This window comes from Pleurodeles waltl, chromosome 12 (assembly GCF_031143425.1).
Source record: "Pleurodeles waltl isolate 20211129_DDA chromosome 12, aPleWal1.hap1.20221129, whole genome shotgun sequence".
Classification (NCBI taxonomy): domain Eukaryota; kingdom Metazoa; phylum Chordata; class Amphibia; order Caudata; family Salamandridae; genus Pleurodeles; species Pleurodeles waltl.
In genome coordinates this window covers 56,280,750-56,303,393 of record NC_090451.1, presented here as the reverse complement: position 1 = coordinate 56,303,393, position 22,644 = coordinate 56,280,750, and the positions used below count along the sequence as shown (strand labels likewise).

The following is a 22,644-nucleotide window of genomic DNA, read 5'->3' as shown; positions in this document are numbered from 1 at the left end:
CCCAGATCTGTGACTGGGGGTGGGTGTTTGAAAAGGTTCAACACTGCGTCCATCATCCTTTTGTGTTGCTAAAACCATGCCAAGGAGGCATTTCCTTACAAGGGTGCTGTTGGAACACCACCCCCCCATGATTATGGTGCTGTTGCAGGCACACTGCAAGGGGTTCCATCGCCACCACAAAAAGTAGTGGTGGGAGGGGGCGACTGACAAGTGCCTCTAGCAATCGGAAAATAATTCAACAACATCCGGTTGATTCTCAATCGAGCAGTCTGCTTGGAGTACAGCAGACGGATCAGTTGAATAAATCTAGAGCTAAGCCCCACTCTAGCTAGTAGGGCGAACATGTATGACCAAGCCAGTGAGTAGAACGCCCCTAGAAAGACCGCCGCTGCGCGATCCTCAGGCCCGATCATATGAGAAATCGCAAAAAAGGTACGAAAATTATACAATGTCGAACACCCCGGCACAAAGCCATATTGGTGCGGTAGTACCAAGGATGGAAGCAGGGGCTGCAAACGTACCGCAATGAGTTTTGCCAAGAACTTTTTGTCTATATTGATAAGCGAAAGTGGCTCATAAGAGTCGCAACTGCTGGGGTCCGTCCCGGGTTTTAAAACAGTCACTATGAGAGCCTCCCGCAACGAAGCCGGAAGGATGGCACCCTCAAGCGCTTCGGCGTAAACCTCAAGAAGGCGCAGATCTAGGATAGCTGCATACTCCTCATAGAAGGCAGGCGTCAAGCCATCCAGTTCCAGGGCCTTATCACTTGGTAAACTGTGTATAGCCTGAACCACAGCCTCCACCGAGAAAGGAGCGTCAAGATACGGTCTGTGGGAGTTCAAGCGAAAGCAAGCTAATCTCCTCAAAGTAATTAACATCATCTGATACACTCACTCCCAGTCGCTCAGCATATAGGTCTGAGTAAAAGTCAGACATGACATGCTGAACCTCTGCCAAAGCTTTCCCGCCGAGTCAATCCGTTCTACGATATAATTCCCAGTCCACGGCTTAGAAAGCATGGCCGCTAATGTCTTTCCAGCCCGCTCACCTTCACAATAGCGCCGCGCCTTAGCCTCTTTGCTCTGGAGGCACACCTCACGAACCACGACCTCCTCATAGCAGGTCAGCGCTTCCCTAGCAACCCCAAAGCCACCGCACCAGCAACACAGGGCCGGTCAGGTGCAGAGATCAAAGGAGGGCCCAATTATCATAGGCGCCTATGGAGAACAGGGGTGCTCCAGTTCCAGTCTGCTAGCAGGTTAAGTACCTGCGTCCTCAGGGAGCAGACTAGGATTTGTAGAGCACTGGGGGAGGGGGGCCACAGGCACACAAAATACACCAGGGTGGCATAATACATGCTGCAGCCCTTAGGGACCTTCCCTGGCCACAGGGCCCTTAGTACCCGGGGTACAAGTTACAAGGGACTTATCTGTGTGCCAGGGCTGTGCCAATTGTGGGAACAAAGGTCAAGTTTAGGGAAAGAACACTGGTGCTGGGGCCTGGTTAGCAGGATCCCAGCACACTTTCAATCATAACTAGCATCAACAAAAGGCAAAAAGTTAGGGGGTAACCAGGCCAAGGAAGGCATTTCCCTACAGATGGATATCAAGCAGATTGGCCTAACACACAAAGTGCCCCTCAGCATGACATATCGACCTCGCGGGTCCACTAGCACCCTACCTCTGCGCCATGGCTGTCCCTTTCCAATCAAAATCACCACACCTCGCACATAGCCAGAGTACATCGCCAAGTAACTCTCACCAATCCAGCCAGTCTTCAACCTCGCTTTCGTCCCCTCAACCAAGTGAGTCTTCTGCAGCATACATACATCAATCGCATTGCGCTGCATGGTCCATCATTCAGCCCCCTGACATTCCAGGTGAGGCACCTAAGAGCCGCCTCGCTTGTATTTATCATCCCAACAGCCACCCAAACGCATGCCGTCCCAAGCCACCCTACATAAAGCAACAGCTGCTAAGGAAGGGGAAAGAGAGAGAAGGGAAAAGAAGAATAGCACCAACAACCCAAACAGCAAATAGCTTCAAGCCACCGGTGGGCTCGCACCACCACCAGCACCCGAGAGCGCCCGCCAGAGAAAAGTGTTGCAAGTATAGTCTCCACATAGTCCTCCAGTCGTCCCACAGCCCTCGACTCCGGCAGACCCAAAATGTGAACAGTATTGCGGCGGGACCGGGCCTCGAAATCCTTGTTCTTATTACAGATGAGCTCTAATACGCAATCCATCTGCAGTAGCTTTTCTCCATCATCGTGGCGGCTATCTTCCAAATCCATTGTGCGAGACTCCACATGTTCAAGACGGGTGGCATGGCCATCCACCCTCTCCCTTAGGTGATCCATTCGTTCAGTCAGATGGTCCAATTTCCCCATCTATGCTAGCCAGGTAATGTTTAAGGTCTACGAAAATAGCTTTCACAGAGGGCGATTGAGTGTCCTCCTCTTGGGGCAGGTCGTCCGACGACCTGCCAACTTGGCTACTTTTCTTTTTGCCCTCAAACGTCAGTTTGAGTTGCTTCTGATCCGCTTTCCTCTTCAACCCCCCCCCCCCCCCCCCAGTAGTCCTCAACAGTAATCCCACTACCAAGGCACCAAAGAAGACCACCAGGTCACGTCTAAGAAGTCAGGGGGGGCTGCCATCCAACCGCGACCCCACAGCACCAGGACTCAAGCGCCTCTTCGGAGAACCAGCGTGTTCCCCCCCCGCCTTCCCTAACCCCAAGAGGAAGCTAGGCACACCAACACCAGTATCCGCAGGCCGACTTACCCGCAGACTAGGCCCTGTAGGGCATCCACCATTCAGGGCTCACGCGGCACTGCCAGAAAGCCGCAGAGCCAAGAGCCAGGCTATGGAATGAGGGGAGGGGAGGGGGCACCGCGCAGCACCACCAGCTGTGGGAGCGCCACAATCCAAGATGGTTCCCGCGCAAAACCAGTGAGGCGGGCACCAGACCCAACACTGCCTCCATGTTCCACGCGCCGACCACCGCTCTCGCAAGGCAGCCATCAGCCCCCCCCCCCTCTACCCCCCCAGTCTCTGCCATAGCCAGTCGTCTCCCCGCACAGGGAGGCAGTCCCAGCCAGCACCGGGCAGCTGGCCCTGGTAGGATAAATGCCGAATATAGGCTCCTGTCCGGCAGAGCCTCACAAGGTGGTGGCCATTTGCAGGACGGTCACGCCCCTACAATGGGAGACTTATAGATCGGGTAAGTGAAGAAAAGCTGATAAGGCAGAAAGATAGCCCTTAAGAGTGCCTAAGGAGGAACCCTGTTGGGCAAGTGTGAGAACAGAAGGATATCAGAAAGAGAAGAAGAAAGAGGAGCAATAGACCTCTCTGAACAATATGATACAAAACATTTCCAACGGCAGGCGTAAATCGACTTACTAGAGGGATGCCTGGCTGCCAGAATGACATCACAGACCTCAGGAGGGAGGTCATACACCATTAACTGTCGCGGCTTAATCTCAAAGCATGAAGCAGCATAGTTAACAGGTTCGGGTGAAGAACCTTCCCCTGCTGCTGCGACAGGAGATCCTCCCGAAGAGGCAACCTGACTGGAGGACTGATGCTCATTTCGAGAAGCTCTGGATACCAGATTCTTTGTGCCCAATCCGGAGCCACTAGAATTCCTTAGGCCCGGTTGTTCTTGGTAACTCTGGGCAGAAGTGGTATGGGCAGAAAGGCGTACAGAAGGCCTAAACTCCACTCGCGACTGGAGGAAGTTGGCTCTGTATGTACTATTTCAAAGTAAGAAGCAGTGTGCACAGAGTCCAAGGGTTCCCCTTAGAGGTAAGATAGCGGCAAAAAGAGAATTCTAATGCTCTATTTTGTGGTAGTCTGGTCGAGCAGTAGGGTTGGTGTCGTGATGAGTTGTTTGAGGCCGACGTTGGAGAGGTTGTCGAGCAGAGTGGCTGTTTCCTGGAATGACTACATATTACATAGGCAGGGACTGATTTGAATGTGATTGGTGTGTATCTACAACAAATGAATTACAGAAAACTAGGTGTAGGAAGTTGGCTCTGTATATACTATTTCAAAGTAAGAAATAGTGTGCACAGAGTCCAAGGATTCCCCTTAGAGGTAATATAGTGGCAAAAAGAGATAATTCTAATGCTCTATTTTGTGGTAGTGTGGTCAAGCAGTAGGCTTATCAGAGGGTGGAGTTAAGCATTTGTTGTACACACACAGGCAATAAATGAGGAACACACACTCAAAGACAATTCCAGGCCAATAGGTTTTTATATAGAAAAATATATTTTCTTAGTTTATTTTAAGAACCACAGGTTCAAGATTTACAAATAATACTTCAAATGAAAGGTATTTCACTCAGGTATTCTAGGAACTTTGAATAATCACAATAGCATGTACAGTTTTGATAAAAATGTCAATAAGCTATTTTAAAAGTGGACTCAGTGCAAAAATCAACAGTTCCTGGGGGAGGTAAGTAAAAGTTAAGTTCACAGGTAAGTAAAACACTTACATGGTTCAAAGTTGGGTCCAAGGTAGCCCACCGTTGGGGGTTCAAGGCAACCCCAAAGTTACCACACCAGCACCTCAGGACCGGTCAGGTGCAGAGGTCAAAAGAGGTGCCCAAAACACATAGGCTTTAATGGAGAACAGGAGTGCCCCGGTTCCAGTCTGCCAGCAGGTAAGTACCCGCGTCCTCGGGGGGGCAGACCAGGGGGGTTTTGTAGGGCCCTGGGGGGATGGGGGACACAAGCAGGCACAGACAGTACACCCTCAGCGGCACAGGGGCGGCCGGGTGCAGAGTGCAAACAGGCATTGGGTTTTGTATAGAAGGCAATGGGGAGACCCGGGGGTCTCTTCAACGATGCAGGCAGGCACAGGGGGGGTTCCTCGGGTAGCCACCACCTGGGCTAGGCAGAGGGTCGCCTGACACCAGAGACACACTTGGTGTGGATCCGTGACCGACATGGTGCGATGACATGCACCACACGGTTTGAATCCTGTCTCTCGAAGACATCTCAAACAATCCAACAAAAAAAAAGACAAAGTCGAAGAAAAAGGGTAGCTCTTCCCGGATCTGAGCTTAACCGGCGCGGAAGGAAAAGAACTGACGTACAGGAGCCGGGGTGGTGCCTATATAGAAGACCGTGACGTCACAGACCGCTCCAACGATGCCAACGACGCCACTGGACAGCACGCACAGGGTACTGTTCAGCAAAAAAATTACGGATTTGAAGCAGATGCCAAGGTAAGGAATCTGCAGCTAGAAGTCTCTAAGATAGAAACGGAGGCTTAAGAGATCTACCTATTGAAAGTATCCCACTGAACACATGGTACAAACCTAGGAAAGGGAAAAGTGCATATGATTCTCTTGCTGTCTTAAGGCTTTTTTGGGGACATCTAAAATGTTCTCAGACAAGTTGATGCAAGCCATAAACATTTCCAAACAGTTTTTACCAAAATCAACTGGAGTTCATGCACCAGCAAGGTAATACATGAAAGAGAAAAGATGGGGAGTTATTTGTATATCAAGTGGGGAGCAGTAAAAATAAAACCACCAACTTCTCCATTGCCGTCTAGTAGAAAGTTCCCCGGTCACTTGCATGGCTGCTTTGTTGTCCTCATACATGTTTTTGTGCCTTTTTGCTTCTTGCTCATAATTAAGGCTTTAAACAAAAGCAATTGAGTGAAGGGGACTAAGTCCGGTTTCGTTCCTGAGCTACCGGCTGGATCATGGTCCACAGTCCCGAAAGATGTGATATGAAAAATAGGGTTGGTCTGTCACAATGGGGTGATCAGGACAACCTACTGTGCCTTGACTTGTTGAGGATGCACTGAAAAAAAAACAAAAAAAACTAAAGAAAACGTCATTAAATATTCAGAAGTTCCCTACAGAGCCTTGAACCATGGTCCTCCATTGATGGGTAATTAACAACTTGGAATGGAGTTGACCAGAAACGATGGAGAAAAAAAAAGAATCAGAGAAGCAATCAAATCTTCACTGACTAGTTTCAGCCCTCTAATTCACCAAATGTAGAAGTGTGATGCTATGTAGATGGTCTTTATTTGTCATCAGTCTCCTAATGTGTTGTGAAGGCAGTACAGTTTGTTTGCTGGTTGTGTTACTGGTGAAGCTAAAGCCTTGAGGAGGATATTCTATCTAGCGAAAAAAGGCTATTGGTACCCATCACTCCCCAAGCCTTTTCTCCCATGACTAGGCACCTTTCAGAGGCATAGGAGGGAAGGCTGGAGAAATCTAGTGAGAGCTGGGATGCATTTCCTTCTAGTGTCTATGCTGAATATGAAGATTCACATACGACATCAGTTACTTGTGAAGGCAACACACATCCTCCTCAATGTGAGCGTTATTTGCCATACTAAACCCGTTAGACAGGATTTGCCGTTTCCGCCTACCTGGGGTTACAGGACTCTTCTCTTGAATGTTTCCACATCTGCCACAAGTCCATCACTTTAAAAAAAAATACTTCCATCTGATGCCCTTAGTGGGACAGGTATGCCCAGATGTGGGCCCCCGTGCACACTGATCCACTTGAACCAAGCTTTACCTGACTGATGAACCCTAATAAAAAGGTGAAAAACCTCTCTTGAAGTGCTTGTGCTCCGTTTCAGGTTGAACCTGGATCAGCAAGACAGGCTGGACTGTTACTATGGGTGTAGGATCAAGACTAAGTTGCATATGGCTCAGTCCAATCTGAGGTGGTACGGTGTGCAAAAGACCAGTGGTCGAGATACGGACCATAGTAATTACCAATGGCTAGGAGTATTGTGACAATTCCATCCATCACTTTTTTGTATACTTCAAATTGACAGGTATGCCCAGACATGTGCACTGGAACCATGCTAGAAATAAAGTCCATGCATTTAGAGACTGCATCTCAGTGTATAGTGAACTGCATGCATTCCCATTAACATAACTAAAACATCAAAGTGAGCCAAACAGCAAGAGTTGCTTAATTGTGAGATCATCCTTTTCAGATGTAAAATAAAGAGTACCCAACATTGGTGTTCGTAACAAGGAAGATTTCACAGGGATACTTTCTAAAGACAGGCTTAGTTAGGTAAACTGCACAACACAACACAACACAAGCCAGGTCAATCCCACTGTAAAAGAACCACCTAACAAGTGTTTTCCAATCAATAGTGCTCTAAAGGAAGTATGAACTCACAAGCAAAACTGCCCTTTCACAAAGGGTCATACAAATGTTATGCAGAAAGCTATTGCAAATTCACATAAAAAGAAAAAAAATAAGCTACCTGTACTCACCTTCTCCAGCTGGTATCCGGCGGAGGAGACAGGTACACAGTACCATAGGGACAGCTGTCGACGTGACATGTTGATGTAAGGAAAATAACTGAATCCTTGAAGATCCGGATACTCAAACGGATGCAAATTTTATTTTACCATAAACATCAAATTCATCTTAAAAAAAGAACACAATATTGCTTATATTCGCCTTGAGGGACACTGTAGCAACAGACCAGGATTCTGGTTGCTAATATTACGTAGCCTCTTGACAATCTTACAGATTATTTCAACTTCAGTCATTCCACAAATCTAAACAGTTATTAAAAAACAACAAGTTGTCACCCTTTAACTTTTACTAGTTTTAGTAGGTGATGCTTTGTTTCTCCAATAAATTGCAGTTCACGAACATGCTGCAGCATCACATTTTCATTACATATTGTTTAAATGTTACGAGCATTAATTTCCACTCATTCTTCCTTCTATGGAACCAGTTTCTGCTGATTGGCGTCCCATTCTCATTTGCTCTGAACAGATGGGAGACAATGATGTGTTAAGTGGGACTCTGCCTACTGCAGGGCCAAGGAGGGAACAACACTTCTTCAATCTCAGGGACCAGAACATGTGTGTTGTCAAATCCTGTGACTTCTTTGATGGACAGGGACAAAGACAATGTTATGTAGCTCATTCCACAGTCCAACAAATATGAGAAATTACAACAATGCCTGTCAATAATGCCAAGCTCTCTCAGCGTGCTGGAGGCAATGATCAGGAATATCAAAGACAGATCTCAGGAAAGCAAGAAGTATAATTTGAAGAAAGACTTTTCATGGTGTACGGAAAATCTCGTACAGACCGTCTCTGCTGCTACTGAGACAATCAAAGATAGCCTTCATAGAAACAAATAATGGAAACACAAGACTGCACCACAAATTCTTGGAGGTCTACAGACAAATGTAAATTTACAAGTATAAATGTAATCTTAAGTATAACTACTCTTGCACCTACGTAAAAATCTATATCTTTGTGCTATTCACCATTTCAGAATGCGGATTTACCCCGAGTGTGGACTTGCATATCCCAATTCTTCCCCTGATAGGGGAGTAGGAGTGAGGCGAAGACATCAGACTGAATTTACAAGAGCAAACTTTTCAAATATAGGTGGCAGAGATGATCCTATGGGAAAGTATAGGGGAAATTAGTGTATTATTCTTTTTAAAATTATACAAAAATGTTGTTTTAAAATATTTTTAACAATTAAAACATCTATGTGTCAAAACCTGTGATTCTATGCAATATGTGGAATACAGGAGATAAAATAAAAATCCTTAAAGTCTGCTCATGAGTCACAGCTGGGCAAAAACTTACTTGGTGCTGTACTTTTAAAGACAAGCTGGGAGGGGTGGGGCAGTGGCGTAACAAAAACTGAGGGATTCCCCCCTGCAAAGTACATAGATGGACCTCCCCCTCCTGGACTAAGAAAGTAGCTCTCAGGCCATGCTACTGTGCTGAAGGGACCCCCCGGACCTCGGCCCCCACCCCGCACCGCAGGGGTTGTGGGGTGCTGTGTTACGCCACCAGGGTGGGGAGCAACACTGACAGCAGGGGATGGGAACCTGGGACGTGGGGAATCAGACGAGAACTATATAAAGAAAACATATGGACTCATGGACTGCTGAATGAAAAAAGAAAAAAAAGCAGTTCCCAGAGTCTGAGTAGTGGAAGGATACAAGTCATCCAATCAAAAGGATGGCTAAGAAGCTATGCTCCAGGGCAGGGACAAACACAGGAAGAGTAAAGAAAGCCACTGATTAAAAAACAAACAAATGAAAGCGACGAAAAAGACAATCAATGATAAGCAATGGGCTGGCACTAAAGCTCTGAGTTTTTGGTAAGGTCTAGAAGGTGTCTTGCAACAACAGACAACTAGAAGCTGTCTGTAGACAACACCAGGCCTAAAAAGAACAACACTGGGGATTTGAAGTTTATTTCTAGAACCAACCTTAGGCTAAATATCTCTGGGTTACACATCAGGCTGCTCAACTACAGGACTATGGATTCCAAACGGTGGAGCCCCTACCTCTTTCTCTGGAACAGTGATTAGCCATGTCACGTCCACCCCACCCCACATGCAGAGAGCATGAAATCTGTGCCAACTGAATAACCCCCTCCCCCCCCACACACACACACACCACAGAGTGCAATTCATTAATACTGTAGCAAAGCATTAACTCTTGCTTCTCTGCTTGCCAAATTTGTTCTTAGCCAAAATTAAATTTGGGATAGGGGCAAATTGTCTGACAAGTTTGAGACTAATACATACAGTTTTAAATGATCAATTGTTAAAAAAAAAAAAAAGAAAAAAAAAAAGAAAAGAAAATCACATTATGTCTACTCCAAATTAAAAACAAGTGGTTAAAAAGCAATTGTCAGGGGCATACAAACTGATAGTAGGGCTGGCAGAACCTTTTCAGAACATTTTCTATAAATAGAATGTTTTCTGTGTATGCTGACTCAATTCTCAAAAGACCGGACGGCCAACAACTTTATTTGAGTTGACTTTACACTAGTCTACTTTAGTAACTTGAGTCAACACTGCAACAGCATTTATTAAATGCACCAAATAAACAGAGCAAATAGTTCTTGTTAAAACTGTCAGGTGTGAAATCAGGCATAGGATACATTTGCAAACCGGACATTACATGGATCCATCAACCAGGGCAATGTTTTTATGCGTGAATTAGAAAAAACAGATACAGAATCTGCATTAGGTTCTTCCGTATAGGAACAAACAAACAGTTATCGTAGCTAAAATAGTTTTCACTTTTGTGACCCCTTTCCTCCCCCAGAGAGGTATCAAGCAATTTAAGTGCCTTAGAACTGAAACTGCAAAAAGAGATAAAACAATGCTGAAGTACTATTTCTAGTCAAAGTGCCATGGAAGTGCAACACTTTCTTGCATTCAATTATTAAACAGAAAAAATATATCAAATGGATCAGGGCTGATAAAAATGAAGAAAGAAGGTGGTCTCGCTCACAAAGAGGACTAAAGCTGGAAGGAAAAAGCAGGCATTGCAAAGTCAACAACTCAAGGAAAATGCAGACAGTGTTGGCACATAAAAAGCAAGGGACACAAGACAGAACTGGTGCAAGCAGACAGAGGGGGACACAACTGTATAGTAACCCCTCATGTAATTCAATGCCGGCACAAACATACACTGAAACAAACAACAGATTTAGGGAAGAGAGAAATACCCAATTGAACAGAGCCACAGCATGACTGGAAAAGCCCCAAGCAAGTTGCTGAACAAGGTGGACCCAAAACCCACTCTGTACATTGTCAGCAATACAAATGAAAGACAGCTGCACAGCCAAAGCACAGGCCTAAAAAAGCAGCACTTTTATCATTTCAGTGTCTTTACAAATTAGACCTAGTGCACTAATGTGTGACAGAAAGTAAGAAAATGTACACAAAGAAATCTAGTGACAAGTGGAAAAAACACCAACAGCCATAATTTTGGCAGCTTATTGTATAAATTTCATTTTTTAAATGTAGCATAGCAACCCACTGTAATTCAATCTATTCACACAAGAGAAAATATGCATCTGATGACAGTATTTTGTAGATTTTAATTTAAGATGTTCATGATACTCCTTTACAAAAACTAAAAAAGGATATCTGTCGACCATGCTTATCCACGGACAGTGGGCGTCTGTGGGGTGAGCCAAGGCGGTTTCGATCTCGATACACTCGGTCCACGAGTCCATGGTGCCGGGTAGTTCGACTCGTATCCAGCCCTGATGACTGAAAAGGAGTCTAGAGCAGACAAAATACGATATAAGTAGGACCAAACATCTCATTATATGTCAAACCACACAGAAATGACAAAACTGACCACTGCAGCAGAGTCTATGGTCAACTGAACATACTTGAAGGGAAGTATTGAGTACGTATGCATATAAGCGATTGCAACTAGACAACTGATACCATTTGGCACATGTCATAAGTACTGTGTGTACCTAGGTATACATGGACTATTTTAATGATTAAAACATGTTGAATCAGGTTTCTAAAGCACTTTAAAGGAAGTCTGTGGAACTGTACAATTCACTTTAGAATGATGGAATTTATTTAAACATCAGAAAACACCAAAACAGAGCTACAACTTAGATTATTGAATTTGTGGCATTTCAACAAATGTTTAATAAAATGGAGAAGTTTGGATAAGCCTGGCCAAAACCTGGAATGTGACCTTACTTTTCTGCTCCCTTTCTTACCTCTAAATTGATACATGAGCTCATAATAACTAATACAAAACTGGAAGATCCCCATGAAAGGCAAAGCGCAAATGCAGTTCACAAAAAATTAAGACATACCAGACTTTGTGAGCCTACATGTGCAAGATGGTCAGCCTGTGCTTTAGCATACTTAGGCTGATGAAACTAACTGATGGTGCAGAAGTAGGTTTGATTGAGGAAGCTGGCTCTCCTGCACACTTGACGTTTCATCTTTCTATAATACGACACCAGCAGATTCATGTATCAAGGACCTTAGTTGACCCTCAGGGAAATAAAACATTCCTGAACAACTGAACAGGCAGTATCAGGCAAGGGTGCTATGAAAGTCAGCTGGAGGTCCATTTAGCACCCACAAATGGACTTGAAAGGACATCAGGAAGACTCACTTCTGACCTTTAAGTTCTTGTGCAGCCCTCTCAATGGTGATCAGGAGTCACTGTTGCCTGGAGGAACATGGATACAAGTCTGTAGCTAGAATGCTGCACACTGCAATCAGAGTGGGAAAATGACGACCATGTCCTAGTGGCTTTAGAATCCAGTTTATTCCACAGTGCATGGTTGTGCTTGAACCAAGCAAAATTATATCTATGGGGCTTTTGAGATTGCGGGAGACTGAGCTTTGTTGTAAGAAGGATTTACAGCCCTTAAAGCACGTTCAGAAAATTGCAGAGTGACTTATTATGCATCACAGTGTCCAGTGTGTGGACACTAAGAGAGCATATAGCAACAGACAGCTTGAGTACGGAGTGCTACGCGGCTAAAATAACATTGACACAGTCCGTGATAGACACAAGTACACAGCTTACCTGACCAGGCTTTAGGAACGTTAGAGATTAAAGCAGTGGCCAGATGCAACTTAACCCTCTCTTTTAATTGAAACATTTTAAGTTGTTATCTTTATAAGACTCTGATAAGAGGATCAAAAGGAGGGCAGAGCAGCGATTTATCTAGTACTGGTGTTTGAATGGTGGCTGAGGTATTAAGGAACAAGAGACCACCACAAGGTGCAGGAATATCTGCATGGCTGAGACGTGTTTCTTTCAATTTAACAGACGGGAAATAAACAATAGTCCACGTTAGAACACGATTCACTAGATATAAATGTATCTGGTGATGCATGAGATGTTCTAGCTGTTCTAAACACTCAAGCTGTCCAAGCAGTGAAAACATAATTTATACAGTAGATATAGTTATGACAGAAATAACGTTCTTTAGTACTTTGGAATCAACGGATAGATCTTCATTTTTTGTAGGAGCTAATCAATAGGAGATGGACATTTCATGGGCATAAGGTGGGAGTTTAGGGATTATGATGCACTCCTCAGGTTATGCTTGTTCACCTGCAACAGGAGACAGTGAAGCAGATTCAAAGACAACGCAACTGCTGGGGAGAGGGCGCGAGTCAAAGATGTGTGTTCACAAGTCTTCAATTGTTGCAGTCTGGTCAAGGTACAATGACTGATGGGCAATGTATTTTTAATTATGTATGTCTGGAAATGATTGAGGGTAATAGTGTGGGCGACTAAACCATTTTGCACACCTGTGGATCCTTACCACTGGTCATCGTGCTCTGGTGTTAGCTCAGGCAGTGAGGTGCTAGTACATGCTGGCATCTAGTGTGTTGTTAATCTTACATTTGAGTTTCTAAAATGAGCCCCTGGTTTATAGCTTACATTTACATACTTTGGTTCACAGTAGTTGACCAGAAACATTTTTGGTTATCCAAATGGAAAACTATTTGGGGATCACTTCTGTTTCAACTTCAGATGTGTGGAGTTGGCTCCTGAAAAAAGTTACCAGGTGGAGAAGTTCATTCAATGACACTGCAGTTTGTACAGTGCCCAATACTAAGAAAAGCAGAGAAGACACAGAGGACATGAAGAAAGGAATAGAATACTATCAATGTGAAGCAAAACAAAGAACAGCTCATACCTGCTTAAGCTGATGTTTCTATTGACTAGAGAGCTTCACACTTTCTATCTTTGGGTCTGCAGAAAGAATATTCGTCCGCTTACCTTCAACCCATTTCATTATTAAAGATCTTAAAGTAAAAAGGTCAGCACTGCTAAAATTGGAGGTCCTAATTACCATCAGTATTTCAAATAGAGATACTGTCAGGACAGAAATGCAATACTTTACCGGTAAGGCATAAATGTGAAAAGATGCTTGTTACTGTACAACAGCTCATAATCAGATGGATTAAAAAAAAATCAAGGTACACAGAGAAACATTTATTAATGAAGCAAATGCCAAGTCAGGTTAATGGAGACTCACCGGAGTTGTTACCGGAGAAATACACCCACTAGAAAACAAGTGATGGGGAGCGAGATACAAGCCACATTACATAACTGTGTTTGGAAAGCTGGCCGCAGAAATCAAACCATTAGGTTGAAGGATCTCAAAGAATTGAAGCTTGAAAAGAAAGCCTAACATCAAAGTCCAACAACTGGGCAGATGAACCAATGGTATGTAATTCGCATTAAGAAATCCAGGCTGAGGCTATTTTCTGATTCACCAATGGTGGCACACATATTGTTCTATCTAATATAAAAAGCTGAGAATGACGCAAGGATGCATGCATCTTTGTACGAAAACTCGAAGAAGTTCCATCTAAATATGTTAATAAATGGGGCCATGATCACCAACTGGAACGCAGCCCACTGTACTGTGGTGTACATCCTATTTTGGTGAAAGACGCCAACTGGGACCATGGGCCTCTGCACTCAGTGTTTTTGAGAATGTTAAAGTGAAAAAGGGAACTACAGGAGATCAAACCACCAGTACATTCATCTCAGCAGGAAGTCACAGAGACCATTGAGGGGTTTATTCACCTCTTGATGCCCCCACAGAAACGGGGATGCAGAAAATGGCTGCAATGACACCAGCAGTAAGGCTCTTGCTGAAGTGTTTTTAAAGAATTCTGTATGTAGCCAGGGATGAGGGCTGTTTAGGAACCCCCACTCCCTATTAAATACAGAAGAGTCCCTGGGTATTTTCTTGCTATTGCAAAAGAAAGCTGAATGAACTAAGTGTGCACCAGATTATAGATCACTCATCGCCTGGCACAAAGACACATTCTCTTATTTTCATGACTGGGCCACACTGTTGTGCAAACAAGGGAACATACTTTAAACTGTGGGGGTGCAAAACATACTGTAACGCAATTATGAGTCAAGAAAGCTTCTAGATCCCTTTCTGTAATACGAAAGTGCACTGGAAGTGCAAACCATGGGAGCAAACGTTTACTGTGCTCTCTAAACACTTCCCTGCTGCCCCTCTCATATCTTCACCTTCTAACACTGGTAATTCCAAATACAACTGAAAGTTCGGAGGCGCATAAAATATCTGCCAGGCACAGTAGCACCAAGGACGACATGACAAACAGCATCTGTTCTTGGCATTATGATGCAAGTAGTAAAGAGAAGCAAAATGTACAGAACACATTTTAGTATTGCGGCTCTTTTTCAGTAGAATACATTATACCAGTTTGCAGAACAAAAAGGTTACAGAATAAAGGAGAGAAATCGACACAATCCTTTCTTTATTAAATCACAGATACGCATTACCTCCAAAGGGCACACATCCAGAAGATAAAGCAGGCAGCACTTCAAGTACACCAGCCAAATTCTCCACACACTTGGCTGCACCTGCTTAGCGCATCGAATCAAAGAGGTTTCTTTCTTATTTTCACTGACAACTCAGCCCAAGGCACTGCTTGTTATCTTCAAGAGGGAACGTGCTCTAGCAACAGCGACTCATGCAAGAGCTACTTGCCTTTCATGATTTGTCAACCGGCTCTCTGGCACTTCATACGACACTCTAGAACAAGCAATCTTCATGTTTAGAAAATATAACCATGATCTTACTATAGGTGTCAAATGAGTTCATGTCACAAAGACACTCTGGGACTCTAGAAGATTATCCTCACTGCAATCTAATATTTATAAAACAAGCATCACAGGCTCTGCAGTGATTAAAGGCTGGCGCGATTTCAAAGTAATAAGTCTAGAGGAACACAGAGAAACATTTTTTGAGGTATTCGACCAGTCGCCGAGAGGCAACTGGGGTACCAACTCTTTCAGGAAATGCATGAAAAGGAATGTTTTTGTTTACAGGTCGTCACAGCAAAACATCAACCCTGCAGTCCTTCTAGCAAGAAATCGTATCATATATTTTTTTATTTTTAAATCAAATGCAAATTTCCTGATTATCTATAAACAATGTATTTGCGACCTCACTACTGATCATAAACAAGATAGTAGGTTTCTTCCAGGCATGTCCCTCTTCTGTTGGTGGGTACAAGTTACCAGTGACACCCATTAGCCTTCAACCCTCCCCTTACATTGGCTCAGGTGGCTGAAGAGACCGATAAGGAAGGAAGAGAAGTAGGCATCTGTAGCCTAACATTTCTTTCTTCGACTCCTATGCTTTTTGGCACTGCTGGAATTCATTTACTCTTTTCTTATACTAGCACTACATCAAAATGATACTCTAAACGCACAAAATGATGCATGCCACTTAGGCACATAACTCAATTACTGGGTAGGTGGCATACCTGGGACTCGCTTGTAGTATTTAACTGGTAATTTAAATATGCAAATGCTGAGCTAAATGCTTTGTCTCTTCTCAAATCTTCTAGACGCAAACCCTGGCTTGAACTAGCCAGGGGTCAGAACACTGATAACCTGTTTGCAAAATAAGTAAAATATTAATCACATTACAAAAGCTTCAAAACCTATTAACTCCCCCATCCTTTGGAAGGCCACACTGATCATAACAAATCTTTATGTACTTTTTACTCCATACTGTTGCGGAGAAAGTAGAGCATCTCCAACAGCTGGAAACCTGGACTGCTTAACAGCTGAACCACCGACTTGAGTCTTTCTCTATTCCCAGCAGTCCCTACACCAAGCATTACGGGCACCCGTAAATGATTATAAGAACGATTATTCCCCCTTCACATCAGGAATGGCCTAGACTAGGATCTGAAGGTACTCCAATAGTGTGTGCCTCTCTGCAGGGCTCCCAACAGTTAGTAAAATGGTTGGAAAAGGTGGACGCCGAGCAAACGGTTGCAGAATTACCTCCACTCCTGTAGTATTATGGACCTAAATCAGAAGGATGCTTCAAACACAGTCTCATGACGTAGACCCAAAACCTTTGTGTGTTTGATGTTGTCCTCTCATGACAGAAGCATAAAGACCGCTCCTGCTCATTTTAGACCTTTCCAGCACTGTTGATATGAAGGCCCACTCGTCATTCTAAAGTGGCTTAAGCAGGGTGGGTGAAACTCTTTCATGGCTCACTTCCTGAGTATTTTAAGAGACAGGTAAGGAAGCAAGGGGGCAGCCCAGGCAAGGGAGCAATGAAATTGTTTTTTTTTTCTTCTTCGCTCACTCTCTCTGTCTCTCCATAGAGGAAAATCAGTTGTCCTAGCAATAGCTCCGGCAGGATGGTGTAAATAGACGAGAGTGGCAGGAGAAAACAAGGGCCCACATGTACCAAAGTTAAGTGGTCACAAATGGCAAATTGGGCCGGTTGCGACCGCTAAATAGCCTTTTGACATGTACCAACCCTATTTTGAGATTTGGTAACCAATTACTGAATTGCAAAATAGGGTGTGCGAGTCAGTATTAGGAAGTGGTGTGTTAAGGGTGTCCCTTCCTAACAGCCAGTCGTAGGAGCATGTATGAATGTTTTGCAACCGGAATGTGGTCGGAAAACATTCATCTTTTATCGACTCCGTGAAGGAGGTAGTAACCCATTTGTGGAAGGTGTCCCCAAGAGACCCCTTCCCCTTAGAGAATGTGGGCTCCAACATTTTTTAATAGCAGTCAGTGGTCCCAGCCTGCACTTAAAAAAATTGCTTTATTTGAAAAGCAATCACAAACATGGTGGTCTGTTGACCCCAGTATGCCACCATCCCTGTGAGTGCAGGCTATTCCCATTGAGACGCAAATTGCAACCTGCCTCAAGAAAATTGATGAGGCAGGTCCCTTACGACCCACTTGGGAATCGCAAACAGTGTCTGAGACACTGTTGTACATCACGTTTTGCGAGTTCCTAATTGCGAGTCGTAAGTTGCAATTAGGAACTCGCAAAATGTAGCGATAGTACATGTGGCTCAAGGTGACTAGCGAAATACTGAGATTGTGACTGTGCGGAGGGAGGATGACTGAGTTGCCATGGCAGCAGAAGAAGGAGAAAGAAGCAATCAATATAAGGGTAGGAAAGGAACAATTCAAGGCAAGGGCAAAAAAATTGTCAAGGATTTGGGGAAGGAAGGAGCAACAAGATGGGGGCACTCCAAACAGTGGATGAGGTAGAGGAAAGGGCAAGGACAGAAGGAATAACTGTGGGGAGATCGGGGGAGTTGAAGGGGTGGGAGAGGGAACAGGACAAAGCCATAGCAGGAGAGGGGGAGAGCAAAAAGAGCTAAAGAAGTTTGCGGCAGGGGATTTAAGTAGGGGAGTGAAAAAAGCGCAACTAAGTTACGTGGACCATAGGGAGCTGCTCAGGGGGGCAATGACAAATAGAGGCAGCGCGAACATCCCAAGAAGCAGAGCACCGAGTCCAAGCAAGGCGGGAGGTGACAAGTGAACAGTCTAAGCAAAGTGAAGGGGTGTGAGTGAGTAGTCCTAGCAAACTGAGGAAGCAACAGAGAGCAAGAGCAGCCAACCAGAGGTCGAGCAAGGTGGCCAAACCCAACAATGCCATACAGGATGCCCGTAACATTAGCGGGATTTGGGGGCAAGAAAAACAGTAAACAAAGCAGACTATGACAATATGCACAATTTCAACATTTTCAAAACTGCTATTACTCTAGCAAATAACCCTGGACAAACTCCAGATGCCTGAAGCTATCAACCTCGTTCAGTGTATGGCTCATTACCAAAGATTAAGATTCAAATTAAGAATAATGGGTTGTAAAGCCCCTTTTTGATTGGACACTATAAGGAAAAGTTACTGACCGTTGCCATGAGATTGCATTTTAATAACCTGTTCTAGTGGCAAGTACTTATTTTACTCTTTGCAGCGTGTTTTTCCTTACTGGAACGATTTTTAAATAGTCGCAAGTTTAATCTTTTGTTAACAGTTGACTAATTATAGCTGTAAATGTGTTTTTAAGCTGTCATGAACGGTTCTTTTCCTTTGTTATTTAATAGCTATGCTAATAAGGTTGAATGTTTTAAAAAACACAAGATACAAGGCTTGTTCACCGTAGTTCTTTTTGGGGAAGGGGGGGAATAAAAATAAATGTAAATTTGTATTTCACTCTGCCTGATTTAAAATGTGTTCTGCACTCCCACAGCAAAGAATAAATAATTTAATGAATTTGAATGGAAATGATTGCCTACCACCACAATACAGGTTTGCACCTATGAAGGCACTATCTTGCCGATTCCTCATTTGTGGTATTTACACCCCCCCCCCCCCAAAATCACATGACTTCTCATGGTCATTTTTCTACTTTATCTAACTCACCAAAACAAAATAGACATTATAAAGCTTCTGCCAAGTATGTAGTAGTTGGCTGACGTGCTCTGCCATGTTATCAATACCGAAACAATATAAGACAGATATAGATACATATTACCTAGTGGCGGTCGAGACAAAAGTTATAGCTACTTGAAAGAACTCTTATTATAACAGCTGCATTTCTATGGTTTTGTACAAGTAAATTCAGAAACTTAACTATAACTACCCTGTAACCTTTGTTTTCTCAGTGTATATATAGACACACACAGAACAGATGTGGAAATGAGGTCACTTAGTGAACTATTTTAAATCTTGATGGTGACCAGGTACAACATTAAGGTGACTAGGAATGGATACTTTTTCACTGTTATTGCAAAGCATCAGTAAAATGCTGTATAAGACAATGGCCATGATCCTCTCTACTGAATTTGTAATCTGACCTACAAGTAACAGCGAGACAAAGGTACCTGGAAAGGGAGGTCGATAGTGCTGGTCCCGATCTGATTGACGTTCGGCAGGGAACCTCCATAGTACTGCCCACGGCTCTGTCCCAACTGCAAATACTGCGTCTTCTGCAACTGTAACTACAACAAAGGAAGGAAAAATAATTACCATCACAAACTGAAGAGCTCCACACTCACTCAAAAATAACAGAAAAAGAATAAACAACCATCATCAATTAACTCAACATTTGTGCAGCTATTTTTTTTTTTAACCTGCTGAAATGTAAAATTGTGATAGGTGTGTCTGCAGAGATCAATTATTTGTCGATTCAAAACATAAAGCACATACTCTGCTACCTGTGCATCGGCAATGCTATTTTTTTTTTTTTTTAATACAAACACACTTTGAATGCTGTAAGCTCCGCTATTTGCACAATGTGATGAGAATAGTGTACAAAACGTTTAAAATGATTCAGAATAGTGTAATATACTTATCTTTCCTTTTTTCTGCAGTGCGCTATACCATATCCCTTATGGATTGATTTCTCACCCAATGTGATTGCTAATGATTACATTTATAATCCAAAAACCTAATTATCCCGTTTTAGTATTTGTGACACACTCTGATGTGGAGGTGTACAACCAGTGGCCGCTAGTCTAAAGATCTATCAGGCGGAGTGTATAAACAGCCTCTCACTCTAAAGAACACAGACTTGTCCTTTCCCTTTAAAGTTGCCTTTCTAAAGCAAATCCACCAGTTACTTTCCTTACTCACATGCAAAAATTAATTTAATAAATTTCTCCTTGTGATGAGTAAATCATCAATTGGTAAGTTACCTTAGCATTCTCAAGTGCTCTGTGAACTTACTGTATCCAGTAAGGAATTGATTTATTTAAAAGGTAAAGGTCTGACAGTGAAACATGTATTTGCGGAACAGGCGTGAGATTTATTGAATCAACTTGCTCAAACTGTGCAATATTTTCATCTACCTAGGAGATTTCGGGTCATTTTCAGTTCATATACATCTTTGCAGTCACAAGACTGCTTTGTATTCATCAGACTCTAACCCAAAGCTAAGAAAATACATCTATAGGCACCCGCTGTCCTCATGCCAAAACACAAATCAGGAAACCGATGACTCACGTAGTGTACTACCAAGAAAAGCTCAACGTCAAGCAGCGCTGTCAACTTAACATATTTCTCCACATGGATTGTGCAACCAATTAGCGATCTTTAGATAGGAGGAGAAAAATATATGCACAAAAGGTGTTCTCAGAAGGTTAACTGACTATGTTGTATTCAGAGCACAGAGGCATAGCGTGATCATGGAGTAACAGTCTGGTAGACAACAAAACAAATGATCCCAACCTCTTCATGCCTCCCCGCACACTCCCCACTCCCACCTCCAGGTACTGGTTTTCTTTCACACGCTCTGCGGGGTCCAGCTTTTTGTTAACTTGTTCTGAGGGCACTAAACTATTTTCAGAATTCCCGAACGAGGATAAACACCTCATTCTTAAATCTCATTCAAAATACAAATGTCAACATGTAATGTTGCCAAGACACCCCTCTAATTTTACCGTTCCATTATACGATCCAACACCTTCTGACTCAAACTAAACACAAGCCTTCTCTTTGAGTCCACAAAAAATACTGCAAATTCATGGAACCACCTGGAAGCCACCCTGTACCTGGAATACACAAAAGTGATAGAGGTCACTCGCTCCACCTAAGGCTCCAGACCCAATATTTGGATCCCCGCCACTCTGAAATGGCTGAAAAAGGTAAACCACACAGGCACAATTGGAGTAAGTGATTTCAGAAGAGAAAACAAGTCACCCATGGAACTGATCAGAGGTTAGTCTCCAAATCGAAGTGGCCATGAGGAGAAATAGTGGCCTATAAAATGCTCTAAATCTGGGTTCTCCAATGTCACTCCCTGAGGGCTGGATCCATGCCAGATTTTTTGCATATCCACATTTAGATAAATGTAGTTATCTTAAAAATCTGGCATGGATCTGGCCCTTCAGGACACACAATGGAAAACCCTGCCCTGAGTAATTAAATAATAAGACTTAAGGCTTTCTCTTACTCATAGTACAACATACTACATTCTTCTTTAGTCTAGGGTACACCTATGTTCTCACATCCACTGCAATGCCTAATCTGTTTACGTTCTCTGGGAAAGCGCTTCACCACTTCTCTTCAGAATCTTCTCCTGTCTCTCCTAGAGTATCAACCAAGTCGCCCCATTAGCCAGCAGTCCACCATTGTATTTTACTAGGTGTGCGTGGAAACAGGACAACTGTACCATCAGTTACATTTAAGAATACTAGAAATGGTCTAGTGAAGATCTACAAAGTGGTGAAAAGCTATGGGCTAGTCATACCCAGTAAGATCATTTATATTCATCTGGGTAATGCTACAGTCAAGATAGTGCTTCACACACTTAAGGAAGGTGCAGGAACAGTGACTCGAGGTGGCAGAACTACCTTTGCTAATTAGGAAACCACAGGCAATGTTCACCAAATCACAGGTTACCAAACAGGCCATAAAAAAAAAGCCTAAGTACTAGACATGAATTGTTTCAAATCAAGTGGAATTACTGCAACACAACTGGTCCCTAAAAATGCGATTCTAATTTCACAACTAAAATCTTACACTTGATTTCTCCATTAAGATTCATTTTAGTGCAGCACACACTTTAGACGTCGATTACACTCCGAAGCAAGTGCCTTCCTAAGAGAGGAATGTTAGCATCAAGGAGCTCCATATTCAGATAAATGAAAGTTACCAAGAAATTATATGGCTCTATTCATTTCCTATTGATTAAGGGCTTTCAAGCAAGACAGGAAACGTTTTAATAAAAGCATCCCACAAGGTGCCTGCTACAGCCGATGCTGTGAAAACCTAAACGAGTTCCCTCATAAAGTACACCTTGCGCAAAACATTAAGGGACAGTCATCAATATTGTCATCTATACAAGTCAATATACCATGAATGTAATGTTTCATGTAGGGTCCTTATGACACCACTAACAGCCCTTCAATCATCATTTCCATCTCCATCAGTCCTTTCATTTTCATCATTTGCTGGGACAGTGTTAAAATAAACACCACTGCGATACTTATACTGGTGTGCTTTTGGTTAAATAACTTTGCTTTGTGGAAACAAA

General features: G+C 43.4%; 1 protein-coding gene across 2 annotated transcripts in view; it reads right to left on the bottom strand.

Moving 5' to 3' along the window:
- CRTC1 (CREB regulated transcription coactivator 1) overlaps window positions 1-22,644 on the bottom strand; it is a 193,333-nt gene that overhangs the window by 111,804 nt on the left and 58,885 nt on the right. For both annotated transcript variants that reach the window (XM_069215548.1, XM_069215549.1), the window contains exons 2-4: window positions 19,493-19,609; window positions 10,927-11,064; window positions 7,269-7,330 (exon numbers count right to left, since the gene is read on the bottom strand). In XM_069215548.1, the coding sequence (XP_069071649.1) occupies window positions 7,269-7,330; window positions 10,927-11,064; window positions 19,493-19,609 (317 nt within the window). The remainder of the gene's footprint in view (window positions 1-7,268; window positions 7,331-10,926; window positions 11,065-19,492; window positions 19,610-22,644) is intronic.